Genomic DNA, 18,574 nt, shown 5'->3' on the forward strand with positions numbered 1-18,574 from the left:
ATGATGAAAAGGCTTTTATAGTGTGGGAAGTGAGGAAAATAAAATCTTGTATTAATAGATAGAAATAAACACATTTGTATCAAATTTTCTTCACGGGGTTTCAAACTTTTTAATACAAGAATGAAAGATAAGCAAAGAAAAGCAATTGACTAAAGAATGGTAGGTAGATTTCATATAATTCGAAACTTTTTTTTGTTTGATTGGGTCAGAGGCAAAGATTGGTAGCTATTTTTAACCCATAGCTTTTGTTTGAATAGTCCATCTTTAAAGACTAAGCTAAATGATAACCACGACCCGCTATCATATATTTGTATCTATCTACCACCAATAAATCACATTTCGTAAACAGTAACATGATATGTTCGATCGCCACCATGGCACCATATATACCACCATATTATTAGCAACTATGCTCGTTGTGACTCTAACGACTTTTACATTAGAGCATCGGTAATGTCATGGACGTACTTTACCAATTAAGTTCATAGCAGCGTCATGTTATATCACGTCAGCTTCTCATAAACTATTGTTATTATACAATTCATTTTACTCATATAAACTTATTTTTTTTTGGAACGAAAATATATATCTAAAAAAACATCAAGTAAATTTTTTTTTTTTTAAATGACATTCTAATTTATTTCTACTCATAAATTACACGCATGTCTGAGATAAAACTCAGGACTCTCGAACAACTCCTATTAATCCACCTCACAAATATGGGAAGTGGGACTTGAATTTAAATGGTACCCCTAAGGTCAAAGACCTTACCAATGAGCCACCAACCCTATTGGCAAGACATCAAGTAAAATGCTTGATAGCAAATGAAGAATACAATAAATTACATAATAAGAAGGAGATTTTGAAACCATGACTGGAGCTCTATTTTCTTCGTCTATCATTATCGAAGAATATATATGTATATATATATATAATATAATAGGAGGGCCTTATTTTGAGAACCAATTTTGTTTTTTTTAAGAACGTTGAGAACTCTTAAATAATGTATTGGATCACATATTTTTTTTGTTCATTCGCATGTGAAACGTTATAAAAATATATGTCGTAGAAGAAAGTTTTTTTTCAAAACCTTATATATACCCATTTGTTAACATGTGAACGAAAACGTGAACATATTCATTCACAAGTTCATAAAAGGCTATTTTGAATGTTTTTCAAAAAAGTTTCTTCTACAACATACTTTTTTATGTCATTTCACATGTGAATAAACATTAAAACACATGTGAACAAATATATTATTTAAGACTTCTCATGGTTTTTATAAAAAAAAAATGGTTCACAATATAAGGAAACTATATATATATATATGGTAGATTAACAAGCGAATCAAAACAAATGTGAGAACTGTGGGAACCACTATATTTCCTCTATTTTATTCCTTTTTGGTTGGTTTTTTAATATTTAATTTGTACTTTTATTTTTTGACTTTTTTAAAATAAAATCTCATCTGATAAAAAATTTTTAAAAAAAATATAAAATATAAAATAAAAAGCTATATGAGTTTATGTGTTGAAAACGGATGGATACAATACAGGGTTTGCCCTATCCTTAATGATATAAATTTTATGGGCGGCAATCCAATAGATAGTGTTGGTTGAATACGGAACGGGTGTAACCCTTATTTCTAAGGGTCTACCTTTATAGATGATTTTTTAATGGTTCTCACAATTCTAATTCTTTTTTTGGTTTTCACATGATCACTTCAATATTTTAATTACATCATTATTTGTAGAAAAAAACTTATTTGGCATATCTAGACTTTTTTTTATCAACTAAAATTTTTTTATATTATTGTATTTATGACATCATATTAAATTTTGTTTTTTAATCCATTATTAAAAAGTTTCTCAAAAATAAAAAAACTTAATGTAAAATAACGTATTTTTTGATCTAATAATATTTCATATTTTTAAAATAACATACATTTCATTCTTATTTTTGTATTCTCTTTTCAACTTGATCATAATCATTTGTTGCAATTAAAATTTGGTTTTGAAAAATATGTATTATGTTACTTAATTTAGTTTAGTTTTCTTAATTATGTTTCTTTATCATTGGTATGAGTTCAATAATGATAGTTAGACATTCGTATAGTAAAAGAAATATAAGTAAGATGTATAACTATTATCTATTTAATCAACATTTTTACGTTTTTGTCCCACGTAAAAATAATTTATTCTGGGTGTTAGTAGGGGTGAGCAAAAACCGAAAAAACCATAAAAACCGAAAAATCCGAACCGAAAAAACCGAAAAGCATTGGTTTTGGTTTTCTAAAAACCGAAAGTTATGGTTCGGTTTTGGTTTCTAATGAAAAACCGAAACATAAAAACCGAACCGAACCAAAAATATATATTGTTTATTTTATTTTATATTTATATCATTTTATTATTAATTTGTAGTAAATATGTTAATATATTCGCATTTTTAGGTGTATATAATAATATCATTTATATGTTTAAGTGAAAATACGCAACAAGATTGATTTAGTTTAATAAATGTATAATTAAACAACGCGTAAAAGATATAAATAGTTATATAAAATTCGTTTGAAGTTTGTACAACTTATTTTTATGGATTTGTTGTCATTGTTGTAGTGTTATTGTTGCTAATATTGTTTTGAAAACTTGTTGAAACTAATTATGGTGTAATTATAGGGTATAAACTTGTAAACTTTTCAAGCTCAATTTGACCCAAACCACAAGTGGTTAAAAACCGACTAAAACCGAAAAACCGAACTGAAATAAACTCAAACCGAAAAAACCAAAATCGAAAAAACCGAAAACCAATGGTTTTAGTTTTTAAAAACCGAATTATAACGGTTCGGTTTCTGTTTTAGTCAAAAACCGACCTAAACCGAACCGTACTCACCCCTAGGTGTTAGTCATATCTTTTACAATTTTCAGTTATAGCATGATAACAATTCTATGGTTTTTATTTTGATGGTCAACTTTTATATATAAAGATGTAAGTAGTGATGTATTTTTGTATACATATTTTGTATGCTTACCACCTAAATATCTTTGATATGCCTGGGTATTACCCAAGATGATAAGTTAGTATATATATCTATACTCCTTTATAAAGGAGATTGGCTTTTTCTTTTTAAGACATTCAGAACTTGAGATGTCTAAATTACCCTTTAACTTAAAATCTGTAATATCATCTCACGCTCCAAGAATTCCCACCCAAAAAATGCTGCCCATTCGCTCCAAGAACCCTAATACCCTCCCTCTCGATCTCGGCCGCCATCGCCACCATCATCCCCTACGCACACAATCACCACCATTAGAATCGGAAGGCTTTTTTCAATGTTTTTAATCAGATTTCGGTTCTCATCCGTTTCTTCAAGAAGGGGGATCCAATTTTCTTATTTTTAGGGGTTCATCAGTTAGGTTGATTTCTTAATATTTTTTCTTTGATTATTTATCAATGAATTCTTTGTTTTCAAATGCTATACAAATCATATCTAATTCTCTTTTTTTTTTTTTTGTTGTTGATTATCTGCCAATTCAATTCACATCGGATCTTATTATCTGAATTTTCCCATTATTTATATATTTATTTAAGATTTGAAACTTTTACATTGGTGTTTTATATTTTAAGATGAAATTCTGTTGTAAAGGAACATGTTAATCCATCATATCAAATTCCAGAAATTATGAGCTTTAATAGTCTAACCTCAATGGATTGGATTAAACAAAATTTAGGTATATTCTTGCGTTTTATTTGTTGATTCGTGAAAATTGTAATACTTGATTTTAGATGTATTCGATATCCTATAATAGGGTGCTTCGATAGTTAGATAATATGAGAGTGTCTGTTAATTAAAAATATTGAATACTTGGATCTCAAATATAAGCTTCAATAATAGAAAATTTAAAATACCAAGATCCCAAACGGGGACGACGTTCGGTGTTGTATACAGCTAGGGAATGTAAGAGCGTAAAAGAATCTCCCGATATAATAATTACCAAAACGGGCTTTAAAGTAAGAACTTTGCAGGTTCGATTTATGTCTTGCTTAAAACTAAGATATGGCTTCTCACCATCCTTTAAAGCTTTACTTGACAATCTTTTACTTGAATCATGACATAAAGATAGAAAATGTTACAACAAATTTTTTACTCGAAATGTTTCTATGCCAAATGTTTATTATCTGAGACATACATGTATCTAGGGAGTATTAGTTTTATGTCTTATGATACATGATTCACATGCATCACTTCAATATACCAAATATGATTGAGAAGTTCAAGAACCATGATATCAAGAGTGGCCCAGGGTGTGATCAACACTTAAGCTACAGAGATAGTTAAATTTTATAAATCGTTCAGTTGTAATCTAATGGTTAATGATGTTTAAATTTATGGCAGAATTCCCTTGGTTGATGAGAACCGGGTTCTTCTCGATTTTTACTTATACACAGGTATCGTGTTCATCATGTATTTAGAGGTTGCAAATTTGATCTTTTGGTATATAAATGGGTTGATTTCAGCTATGTTATATCTCTAATTGGTCAAATGGTTTAAGCTAAAGTTTTAACTAAAAATGACACAATCGAATGGGTTGAAACTTATCTAAAGTGGATGAATTCAGTTGCAAAAAATCAACAAGCTATTCAGGGGCTTGAGCATCGTTTTATATCATAATAATTATAAATTATGAATTAAATATGTTATTCCTATTCGTCGCATCTCATGCTTAGTTCTACTATATACACATATACAATCCATGTGTTTGGTTCGTATATACACAGTTACACACAACATAAAGGTATCGTCACATAATGTGACGGATCTAAAAATTCTAAATAATCTATTGCTACTGGCAGAAATAAATCATATAATTAGACTTTTACGGTTAACCCAATTAAAAAACAATTTAAGATTTCCACTTACCTTATTCAGAAGGATAATTGAGGAACGAAGGAGAAGACTGAAAAGTTATTGGGAAGGTAATGAGAAGATGATCGTTCATTCGGTTGAGTCGCTACTCTCTGTTAGCTTTGTTTTTGACAATTTGACGTGACGTTCCGGGTTTTTCCCCCCATGTTATACAATCAGTTTCTAATATAAAAATAGGGATTATTATTTAGAGTTTTGGATTGGGCTGACATGAGATGAGGGCATCACAAATTTGGGCTGAGAGCATTAGAAGAACATATGGGCTTTTACAAAAAATTTAACACTACTAGTTGTAATTTTTTTTTTGCTGCATCGAGGGCATTACCCTCCCTAACATTACATTGCATCCGCCCCTGGTCGCATTTAGCCACAACTTTTTCTCAACATCCGCTGCATCGCGCAAGGACCCTTCTAGTATATATATATATAAGATATATTAGAATCTTAAAAATTCCAAAAATCCTTAAAATCATTATTTAGATTAAAATTATTTATTATATAATTATTTCTTATATTAATACAATTGGACATGAATAGTAATTTTTTTGCTTTTGTCCTACTAAAATGAAATAAATAGCAAATATATCTATTAAACCAATCTATCGAACACAATTAAAGTTCGATGGATTCGTTGAGAGGTTTAATTATTTCGGGATATTATTGGTTCAAACCATGAGATAACCTAGGGGTGATCAAAATACGGGCCAGCCCGTAAAACCCGAAAAATCGGCGCAGAAAAAATCGAACCTGCAACAACCCGGAAGTATAATGAGCTGGGCCACGATCCTTAAAATGGTAAAAATTCGGTTTCTCGTGTCGGGCTGGGTTGGCCCGACAAAAACTCGTAAACCCGCCAAGCTCCAAACTTTAATAATTTCAACAAGATATTATATGTGTTTATATTTGATTTGTTTCCTAATTTTATGCAAGTATGTAACCACGTTCATATTTCTATGCACATTATCAAAAGCGTTCCTATTTCTATACAAGATTATCAAAAATTCAAAATCCAGTTGAATATCAATTTATAAAGACTCCCAATTTATAATTATTCAAACTTTTTTTTTTTCATTCATACATTAAGCTATATGGATCACATTGTTAATCTTATCAATTGGCAGAGGCAATTTGTCAATATTCAACCATATAAATATCAATTTTATGTCTTGTTCATGGTGATTTTTAAACTCAATTTGTAACTAAAACATAAGTTTTGCTTGGTGTTGATTTCATATTTGAAACATGACATTCATGTTGAATTAATTATATAGCTTTTGGTAAAAGAAGAAAATAAGTTTAAAGGATTGTCATTAAAACCATTTGAAAAATAAGTTCAATAATATGGGCTTACGAGTTTTGCGTTAGCCGAAACATTAAACAAGAAGGTACTGACGCGTAATAAACAATTGAAAATATATTTTTAACGGGCTACTGGTTGATTCGCAAAAAATGCGAGCCCGCATGCTAACCCGGACCAGACCAACCCAATGAAACATGGGTCGGTCCTCGGGTTACTTTTTTGGTAATTCACGGGTTACGGGTTGGGCCGGTTTAAGCACGGGTTGAGCCCATGATCACCCCTAAGATAACCCATCTACTTGATTTTTGTCTTTATCCTTTTTTTTAAAAAAAAAAAAAACTACAAAGTGGCCCCCTTTTTTTGGTGTTTATTGTAACCCCTTTACTTTTTTTTTAGTTTCATATTAGACTTGAAGCCTTATTTATTTTTATATTTTTTAGTTTGTCCTTGTATATTTTGTATTTTGTTATTTTTAATATTTTTTTTATATACATTGTAACATTTTGATTTTTTATTACTTTTATAGAACTTTTAACTTCAAATTTTATACTTTATTGTAGTTATATATCCTTTGTATTTATAGTTTTTAACCTTTTTTTTTGGAACGACAAAAATTTTATTATTAAAAAGACCGTCTAGCAAGACACTATAGGAACTTTTTTTTTTTTATACTTATTTAATCTGGTTTTCTTTTAAACTTTTTTTTGTTGCATTTTTGTTTTCTTTTTATGTTTGAGTTTTTTTTGTTAATAAGTTTTTCACAATTTTTATGGGTAAACATAAATATGATGGTGTCGTTGTGTATTGCCTTTAAAAAGAAAAACAAGATAGAATTTGAGACGTGACCACTTTATTTTCTTTACGAGTTATTTTCTTTTGAAACAAATGAATATTACATATTCCATTGAAAAAGTTTATGTTTTTTTTACTCCTGCCCTTGAACATAAACGTTTTTAAAAATCGACGCTGTCCATCGGACAGGACGAACCACCTAGCTACTTACTATCCAATATTTATGTAAATTTGAGAATAAGTATCATACTATTCTATTGACTTAATTAGTAACTCAGGATTAAAAGAAAATAACAGGGTGGGATTTCGGCCGGTACAACATGTGCAAATGTACAGGCCCAAAGTCTTATGGCCAGGCCTAAAATTTTATCGATATATACAATTTTAATGACTTAATTAGTAACTTGGTATAACATATGTAATGCTAGACGTGGGCAAAACCGTTTTTTTTTTAGAAACCGGATTCAAACGAGAATAGGTTTGGTTAAAGTGATGAAAAAATGGTTTTGACCATTCCATAATCGGTTATACTGTTTTAGTCAACTTTTGACCATTTTTGTCGCATTTTGTTTTCCAAAAACCGAATCGATTTGGAATTGGTAAGGAACCAATTTTTTGGAACAAAAATTGAATCCTACTAAATGGCCGGTTCTTCAAGATCCAGAATCGGTTTCTCAAAAACTGATTTTTTTCACTTTTAATTTCGGTACGTTTTTTTCAATGTTTTTTTGTAACCGATTTTTTTTGTGTGCATGTCTACGTATTGCTATTTTGACATATTGTAGGTTAATAGTAAAGATTATGATGTCACTGCCTCAAAGACTCCTATCTTTTGTGACAATACAAGTGCCATAGCAATCTCCAACAATCCAGTACTTCATTCTAGGACCAAGCATATTGATATCAGATATCACTTCATTAGAGATCATGTGTTGAAAGAAGATGTTGAATTGCACTTCATTCCAACTAAGAATCAGCTTGCTGATATGTTCACCAAGCCATTGGATGAAAACAGGTTCAATTTTCTAATAAGTAAACTGGGAATGCTAAATATGTAAAAGGTAGTGAGATAAGTAATGATAAATCTGACCTCTTTAACTTCTGGCAAAGTTTTATGAGCAAGCTGTGTCACACACAGACTACTCCTTCATACTTGGTATACATCAAGTAAAAGGGAGTAAGCTGAGTCTGACCCAGCTTGGTGGTTATTTTTGTTATTAAATTTCTCAGTGCGTTTTATTATTTTGCATAATTCATTTAGTTTAACTTATATATCTTTTTCTGATCTATGAGTGAGTAACACGTGTGGAGGCAACAGTCTTTTACTGCAAAAGTACCACCACTAGTTGTTCTCATCCAATCAAATTATTTCTCTCTCTTCCCTCCAAACGGTTATGTTAAAATATATATATTACTCGAATGTATATACTTTGTTTAACCTAAGTCCCAAAATAAATTGCATTATTCACACTCTCTTATTGTTTTCTCTAATCTGATTTCTGTTTCATTGAATTTAAATCAATCTTCTTATTTCTATTTCATTATAATCTCATGGCTTCATCATCATCATATCAATCTGCTAATAACTCTAACAATAATGATTCTTCATCTGAATCTGGGTTTCGACACCCAGATCCGGTAAGCGCTGTCAATCTTCCACCCTATGTTGTGGGTTCTGATGTAGTTGTAAGCCCGACCGATCTTGATACTGGTAAAATCAAGATCGTCAATCTTGTCTCAGCCAATGTTCATCCACCTTCTTGGGCAGAAGGTTATGATGAAGTTGTTGCCTTTTTATGGCATCATCCATTAGGCAAGATATTGATTGAGAAGCTGGATGTGGTGTACCAAGACATGCTCTGCGAATTTTGGGCGAGCTGTGTGGTGGGTCAGACGAAGAAAGGACATGCCGTAATTCGAGGCACCATCTTTAATGGTAAGAAACAGGTATTCATTACTTTAAGAAGACTTAGGTCTGCTTTTGAACTGTCTTACATGCCTGAAGATGATTATGAAAATGTTGTCTCTCACGCTGAAGCCAAAAACATTTTACCTATTTGTGGATATTCAGGTCCATTGGCTTCAGTGGTTAAAATGAAATATTTAACTGGCATTTGGAATTATCTTCTAAGTACCTTATGTAAATCTTTACAAATGAAGGCAGGCAGTTTTGATCAGCTTAATGTTCTCGAATTACAACTTTTTCATTCCTTGGTCACTATGACCAGAGTAGATTATGCAAGACTTACTTTTAAAGACTTAGTTGGCCGAGTCAATAATAAGACGTTTACCATACCTTATGGTAGAATTCTTGGTCTCATCATCGAAGCAATCGTTGTTGGCGACTTCAGTTTGGCAACTGGCCAGACTGTAGAGTGCAAGGCCATTAGTACTAATATTTTTAATAGTCCCAAGGTAACTGCGCAGGGATTAACCCAAGCAATGTAGGTTTACCTTGATTTTTGCAAGAGAAGACAAAGGGAACAAGCATTAGAGGAAGTTGCCTCTCCTTCGATGCGATCTGAGTCCAATACTCAATCTGCCAATCAGAAGAGTCAAGGTACTCAATCTCTTGAACCCTTAAACTCCTCCAAATCTACTCCTTCTTGTTCTTCTAAGAGTGAAGAGTTGGCCACAACATCAGCCACTCTAGCCACACTCTCATCCACCATTTCCAAATCAGCCTCCAAAAGACCCAATGTTGAGGACTTAGTACCTCTCAATGTATATAAAAAGAAAAGATCCAAAAGAAATATATCAGCTTTAGGGGTTGACAAAACAACCATAAGAATTAAAGTCTCCCAAGGTGCATTGGAAGCTGAGGAACGTTCCCAAGCTGACTCTGCCACCCAAGCTGATAGGCCGATTTCACCACGCCCATCTGCATTCTCCTAAAAGAGTGTAGACGAGTTAAAGGGAACAACTACTTTTGTCCAACCCTCCAAACAGGGTAAAGACATTGAAACAAAGACCTCCTCCTAAGGTCATACTGTGTCTAAGCCTAATTCGCCATCATCAGCCTCCAAAAAGGTTTATGATATCACTAAAGGGACACCAGATCCTGCCCAGATCCAAAAAGAGTCAGAGTCTGTGCACATGTTGACTGAGGATGATCAGCCAAAGGATGTTAGTATCGAATGCCTAAGTGACACTGCTCTCATTCCCCAAGCTGGTCAGACTCCTACTTTCTTACACTCTGAGTTTACACTGGCTGTCAATGCCCCTTCTAGATCACAAGGAGGGGTACAGGCCTCAATTCTCCCTCGTGATACTTTGGTGACACAACACACCTCTGTTGAAGGGCAATCATCTACCCTTAACATTACACCTGCAGGGTCTGTGTGTGCATCTGTCCTTGGACAGAGGGATCCTATAAGTTACATGGCTCTCTTTAGGGAGTTCATGTTAGCCCCTTGTGCAACAAAGGGAACCATTGATGGTCCTCACGATGTCAATGAGATTCAGATCACTATCTCCGGAAGTGATTCTTCATTCAATGAAGAGCTTGCCTATCCATCCTCAAGGGATGATCTGATAGAAGATGCCACTGGAGGAGTTGATCAACATCATGATCAACACATTCCCACTGGCCCTCAGTCTGAACCTCAAGTCAATCCTACTCAGACTGAACAACTCAACATCATTTTTGAAAGATCTGCTCATGAGACTCACTCTCATGAGAAAATGCACGAAAACTCCTTTAGCCTCCACCCCCTTCTATATGAGCCCAATGACCCTAATTTTAAGGATTGCAGGCTGCTCTTTCCAGAGTCAGTGGCCTTTAGGCCAACTGCAAGTTCTTCCCAAGCTGTCACTATCTCATTCTTAGATATGGTAAATCAGCTCACTGAGTTCATATCAACCTCTAAGGTTGAGAACTTAAAGTTGGTTGAAGGCTTGGTCAAGATCCAAAAGGATCAGGAATTGACGGATAAGAAAGTAGAAAAGTTGTGTGAAGATCACAAAGAAATTGAAGAAAGGGTGATAAAGGCACTTGAGAATATGGAGAAGAGCCAGAGCAAGTTGACAGAGTCTCTTGATGGGTTGACTAAAGCAATGATTGAACAAAATGAATTAAATAAGAGTACTCTGGGTCAGATTGGGAAGAATGCAATCAAGTTCACTAGAGATATATCCATTGAACTCAAGAATTCCAACAAGTCACAAACTGAATTCAAGAAAGAGTTGGTGGATATCTCTAAAGGTGTACAATCTAACATGGTTAACCTTCATAATGATTTTATTGATCTACACAGATCCTGGTCTGCAAACAACTTCAGAAATGACATGTTAAATACAAGAATGTTTGAAAAGGATTACATTTGAAAAACGCAATCTCTATTCAAGAATGTTTATTTTGCTTTACTGTTTTATTGATTCCTACTTACTGTATTAAGTTATATCTATCTTTGTGAATCTCTAAAACCATTTTCTTAAAAGTTAGTTAAGGAAAAACGAAAAGTGGTATTCACCCCCCTCTACAACTATTTGTGTACATGATACTTTGGTGTTCTGTTACATCTCTGGGACATAACATATATATATATATACAACCTAGGAAAAAACTCTCAAATATTCTTACCAAAAAATATCTATGACCAAAAAAAAAAAAGTCGACCACCAAGAGGTTCGATCTCCTCCTATACCAGGTAACATGTTTTTTATTTTTAAAAATCATCACTTTTATGAAATTCAATATATTATGAACTTAAATTATTATCATTATCAATATTATTATTATTAGTATTGTAAGTAAAAGTTGAAAAAAAAGGTAAACTGGAATCAATATTTATATGGAGTTAATTTTCATATGTCTCCTTCTATAGTTTTCGTATTTATTAAATTGTGATATTGGTCATAGGGATTTAATATACTTGAATTCTAATTTTTTAGCTTTTGATTAATATACTTTGGACTACCCGTCCATTGGACGGGACACCTAATGTTCCTCATTTAGCCTAATACTCACTCCTTATTAATTCTCTATTTTTTAATATTTATTTAACAAAAAAATGGTCGACCTTTAATAAAAAAAATCTTACAAAAATATCTTTATTATTATTATTATTATTATTATTATTATTATTATTATTATATATACCACATAGAAAAAACCCTCGATCACATATTCTCAACTCTAAGAAAAATTCTACGGAAAAAAAAACTACGATCGACTACCAAAAAGGTTTTTTTATTTATATACTTTGTTCATTTTTAATCATTATTATTATTATTTAACATTGAATTCTTATGTTATTATTATTATTATTATTATTATTATCACTTTTAATTTAGTTTGTTGTACATTATATGTTCATTATGGATTCTTAAACCGTCACATATTCTCAACCCTAAAAAAAAACCTACGGCCAAAAAGAAGAAAAATCAAAACGTTCGAGATGATCTTTTTTGATGAATTGATATGTATTTTACAAATTATATACTCTATACTTTTTATTTAACTATAGTTGAAATAAAAAAGGTAAACTAGAATCAATCTTTATATGGAGTTAATTTTCATATGTTTATTCATTAGCTTTCGTATTGATTAAGTTGTGATATTGGTCATACAGTTTATGTTTCTTTTTTTATTTAGCTAAAGTTAAAAAAAAAAAAGGTAAACTGAAATTAATATTTAAATGAAGTTAATTTTCATATGTTTTTTCTTTAACTTTTGTATTATTAAGTTGTGATATTGGTCATACAATTTTCGTTTCACAACTATTATAAGATTTATATAGTTTGAGACTACCCGTGCAATAGACGAACCTGAACACTAGTATATTATACAAGTAGATGATATCTTCGACAAGTTAAAATGTGTCACGTTATATATAAACGACCAAGATTTTGTCGTACATTCTCGATTATGAGTTACAGGATATATGGTTGAAAATAAACAAGCTATTGAAGTATATGATGGTTAAAATATAAATGAAAATAAGTTAGTCGTGAAATGAACAAAATGAAACACATATCGCTACTTTTAAACAAAAATAAAAAATCTAGCCACATATATATTCTATTCCCCTGGCATGCCAAAAACTAACAGAACCAATTAAGTTGTCACAAATTTCCTATTCAATTTCCTCACACGCCAAAATGATAACCAACTTCCTGATAACACATCCTCTGTGACCATGCTTCATGCAATACACGACTCTCTTTTCCTTTCTCATCCTCCCCGTCTCTCTGCCTCTTTATCTCTCTCATTCAACCATGGTTCAGAATGAGGTTAAACATAACTTTATTGTAACATGTTTGATTAGTTTTTAACTATACTGTAATACATGTGATCAAAAACCCCCAATTTAATTAAAGGTGAATTCAAGCTAAGGACCCGCGCCTAATAAGTTGCAATCCTGGATCCACCACTGCAAAACATGAGGGTGGTGGTGGAGATCTTGACGGGAAAACTCTTCTACGTAATAGTTGATGCGAATGCTACCGTACTAGACCTAAAAAAGAAGATTGGAGCTCAAGAAAAGCTCCCATATGAGCGGCTGATTCTTCTCCTGTATAACGGCTTAATGAATGAAAATGAGGCCTCTCTTATTGATTATGGTGTTAAAGATGGTTCACATCTGTATCTCTTCTTCGACTGCATTAACGATTGTTTGGCTCATCAGTTTCTCTAGCTCAAGTACTTGTGACGACTCGGTTTAATTCTATGTTAATCTCGATTTTTCTTATTTTGTATTGTTTAATTATAACTTGTAGATTGTACTACTACATGTATATGTGAAATTGTTTGTTTATTTTAGTAGGAAAATTTACATATATATATTCCCAATTTATAGGCGATATATAATTACATATTTCCCTAAGTATAAGAGTCCAATACACTGACACAATACTCTTTAACCATGATTTTAGGATATACTCGTATTAATTAGAGTAAGGAAAAACAAGCATAGAATGGGAAATAATAACTCGCATATTTTTGGTGTTATTATAAAGTTAATTACTTGATGCACAATTTGAAGTATGATAAACAGAAAAAGTTGGTTCTGTATTTTTCAAGGAATCGTGGTCACTGGTGAACTAAGATCTTAAATTATTTATAAGCGCACAAAACAAATACGTTTCATAAATTTTCAACTACTAATCAAGTCTAGAAACGTTCGTAAAAAACTAATCAAGTCTAGAGCAAATTTCACATATCAGGTTTTTTAAACAAAAATATTATAATCAACAAATTACCATCACCAACTGGAAGAAGAAAGTCAATGTTTTCTACACATATTTTGGGAAGGTAAAAAAAGTGGCTCGAAATGATAACTTGCAGAGATCGGTTAGACCGTAATTAATGATGAGATAACACTTAATTAATAATCTAACGGAAAACCTTTAGAAAATGTTATACATACATATGCTTAACAAACCGTATCCAACTAATTAATTGATCGACACGGACAAGTATATATGTTTATTGTTTCCTTCTAGAAGATACAATTAAAACTTGTAGTAATATATAAACTCGATCCGAACTATTTCGTTCAAAATATGTATAATAGCAATACATGTATATATAAGGGCGATAAGGTTCATTGGACTTGTGTGACTGGGGAAGGTTGAATATCTCGCTCGACTTGAATCACTAAACAAACTTTCCGCCTAGCCGAGACGAATATCAGTTTATTAAGCTTGACTCGTGAAACGGATCATTGACTAACTAGTATATTTGTGTTCGAGTTTGACTTAAGTTCAAAGTTAATTAGCCACGACTGACGGTACCTTTAAATATGTAGAGATAATCGTCATTTTCGACACCATGCCATCGGAGGCTACAATTTTCTCGCATGATCCTTTGTTTGTGAATAAATATGTAGTCATCGATTGGTAGTAATTTTCTTACCAAAAGTAGTTCTCTTAATTCATACACGGTGCTGGAGTCCTTCATCTCCAACGGAATGCACGTCGAGTCGAGTAGAGCCGACGACGTTTGCACCACAAACCGAAGCTTCCGTGAAGGAGGCTCGGCCACCATTCGACTCGTGGTCTTTAGAAACACAATGATTTCCGAGTATTCATCAACGCCGTAGTCACTCAGCTTTCGAAAATCCTCATCCATCTCCACTCCTAAAAACCAAAGGGTCATTTGCTTAATAGGCGTCCCGTCGATAATATGGATCTTTTCTTTTAGACTTCCCACGGTTTCTGTTTTATCGACCTCTATGTTGTGTTTTCGGGATGAAAATTTAACTGTAATGTGGATTTGTCGACGAATTTCAATTGCCGGGATATGATTATTGATCGTAAGATCAATCTTCGTACCCTCGGTGACAATTGGATAATCGTCTAGATCAAGCCCGTCGAGTAGTTCCCAGTCACAAACGCTAAGAGTTTGCGACGATATAGGAACACCAAGATAATATTCAACTTTTCGCTTTATTTCGAGAATGGTTTCTTGCGTTTCAACTTCGATCGTCAATGTGTATGTATGTGTTAAGATCTGAATTTTCATATTTTAGTCGGAAGTAGATTGATAAAATTTTTGGTTGAATGAAAATTTTTAAGTTTTCAAGTATTATGTTTTTGTAATGTAATAGGCATTATTTCAAACCAAAAGTCATGTTAAAGGAATGAAAATTGTCATCTCTGTATGATTTCAAAGCACAATGTTCATGATTACTCACTTGAAATGAAATATTGAGTACCAAATACATATATTTGAAGGAAATGAATGATTATTGTGATTTACTTATATCGTATCATGCAAATTTCATTTGAATGGAATAAAAGTATAATATTGAAATCGTTCCCCTTAATAAACCATAAGAGTAAATTAATCATTTCGTTTTAATCTAAAACTAAATCAATATACTCGTGCCGCTAGTTCAACTATCAGAAGCATCTCTGGTTTTTCTCACAGGTATTGGGTTCGACTCTTAAAAGCGACAAGCTAGTCTGTGGGTTTTTTCCTGAATCACCTGTAACGGCTTATGCTCTACAACTCGTAGTCTAGGGTACGTGCAGATCGAGCTTTGCCATTATATGGTGAGGTGTTCTCTGATGTCGAATACCGATTAAACTATTCAAAAAAAAATATCAAGAACTAATTGCATTTTTGGTCCCTGTGATATCACACTTTTCGCAAGTTTGGTCCAAATTTTTCAAAACTCGCATTTTTCGTCTAATAAGTGTGCTTTCTTCGCAGAAATGGTCCATTCTTAAACGTCCATCCAATTTAATCCGTTAAGGTACCCATGTGCATGTCACGTGAGGGTAGTTTTGGCATTTAATTCCTACCAAGCTCTTTATAAGCAGCTTTTAGCCCCCTTTTAAACATCCAAACACTTTTTCCTTTGCATTTCACATCCCTATGGTATCCAATCAATAATAAACTATAAAAAAAAATAATGATATCGTAATCAAGTATAATATATTGAATATACATAATCGTGATCGAAGGTTTTATATTTTGGAATCGTAATCAAGTATAATAATGGTTTAATCAACGTGGTTTATCAGAAAAAACAAGGATAAAGAAGACTACATTGTGCATTATATGGCGAGTTCATTATTTTTTTAATCTTTTTATATGGTTTTTTCAGTTGATTGATAGTTGTTTATATTGTAACACATGTAAGTCAGTTTGTTTAGGTTTTGCTATATTAATTTTTTTTTCAGAAAAAAACCCTAATTTGTTTTCATTGGAATTACATCATGGGGGTGTGTTTATCGATACTCCAGAATGGCAATACGTGGATGGTAAGGTAAATTATGTTGATTGTGTAGATGGGGATCAATTTTCTGTTATTGTAATCAATGTCATTCTTCAAGCGTTAGGGTACACAAAAAGGATTCCAAAGTGGTACCATTTCAAAAAGGCTGATAGTAATTTACTTAATGGATTGCATGCTTTACATAATGATGATGATGTTAGGTTTTTTCTCACTTATGTAAGCAAATATAAGATTTTAGAAGTGTATGTAGAAACAAACGAAACAAAGGTTTGCTTTTAGAAAAAAGAGTCCATCTGGTGTACCAAAACCCCATCCAAGAAAGAAATTGATTAGAAAAACACCAACAAAGAACTTGTTTACACCAAACACAGTTGAAACCCCATCTGGGCAGGGTAGTGGGAAAGATAACGTACCAATGGTTGTGGAGACAGAAGCTGGACAAGAAAGTAGGCAAGATAATGCGTATGTGCCAATTCTTCCTGATACAGAAGGTGGACATGGAAGTAGGCAAGATAATGTACCAAATAAATTTCAAACAGAAGGTGTAGAGCCACATGTTTTTAATGATGAATTTTTCAATGAAGTTTTCTTTAGTGATATAAGAGTTCAAACAGAGATGAATGAACAAAATCATGTGAATGAACAAGTGAATGTGCAGGAACAAGAAGTGAATGTGAATGAATCTGGCGTAGAAGAAAATACAAAGGTGGAGGATGGAGAGGATAGTGATGATAGTGGGGAGGACAGTGATTTCATTATGGATGATGAACACAAGATTAATGATGTTGAGGTGGATATGACAGATTTCAGAGACAATATAGATGCTAATGTAGACTGGTTGCCACATAGGGATGAGGTTCCTGATACTGGTATTCATGTTGAACCAAATATTGGAGTGGTGGACCTTGATAATATTGATAGTGGTTCAGATTCTGCAGATGATGCTAGGACAAAGGCATTAAAGAGGCAAGCAAGAGAGCAGGCTACAAATACAATTACCAAGGTATTATTACAAGTTGGTCAAGTTTTTGGGACTAAGAAAGAGGTGAAGGAACTTGTCACACAACTTGGTGTTGAAACAAGAAGGCAGCTTAAAATTGTCAAAAATGATAACATAAGATTCAGGGTGGTATGCACTAGTTTTATTCCTGTTTTCACAAATGTTGGGCCTAGTGAACAAATGGGGGAATGTAGTTTAGTTGGGCCTAATGATCAAGTTGGGCCAAGTATAGAGGCTGAAAAGGGAATAAAGTTCATTAAGAAAGGGACAAAGGAACATGGGTCAAAGGAATCTGGTCAGGTAACTTGCCCTTGGCAATTACATGTGTCTAAAGTTGCAGAGACTGAAACATGGATGGTAAAAACATATAAAGAAAAACATAATTGTCTCTAATCTAGAGATATAAAAAGGTGTACTTCTGGATTTTTAGCTAAACAGATCCAAGAACAGTTAAAACCAGATTCAAAGATAAATGTCAGCCAACTTAGAGATGATCTGCAACAGAAATTTGAAATGGGAGTGTTAAAGCACAAGATTTACAGGGCCAAGGAAAAGGCAAAGAAAAGACTGATGGGTGATATTAATCACCAATATGCCATCTTGAGAGATTACCTTCTAGAGTTGCAAGAAGCCAACCCAGACACAACTATCAGGCTGGATTATGAACCTAAAAGGAACCCTGACATTGAATTTAGGGTGTTTAGAAGGATATATATATGTTTGGGTTCACTGAAACAAGGTTTTAAAGCTTGTGACAGAGATCTGTTAGGATTAAATGGGTGTTTTATGAAAGGTATGGCTACTGGTCAGTGCTCGACTGTTGTTGGAATAGATCCAAACAATGGTATCTTTCCACTTGCTTATGAAAT

General features: G+C 32.7%; 1 protein-coding gene across 1 annotated transcript; it reads right to left on the bottom strand.

The window, feature by feature from the left end:
• Window positions 1–14,733: 14,733 nt before the first annotated feature.
• On the bottom strand, window positions 14,734–15,483 carry LOC122611288 (polyubiquitin). The gene has a single exon (XM_043784327.1). It carries the CDS (start codon window positions 15,481–15,483, stop codon window positions 14,734–14,736), a length of 750 nt encoding a protein of 249 aa, XP_043640262.1.
• Between the last annotated feature and the right edge of the window lie 3,091 nt (window positions 15,484–18,574).

This window comes from Erigeron canadensis, chromosome 1 (assembly GCF_010389155.1).
Source record: "Erigeron canadensis isolate Cc75 chromosome 1, C_canadensis_v1, whole genome shotgun sequence".
Classification (NCBI taxonomy): domain Eukaryota; kingdom Viridiplantae; phylum Streptophyta; class Magnoliopsida; order Asterales; family Asteraceae; genus Erigeron; species Erigeron canadensis.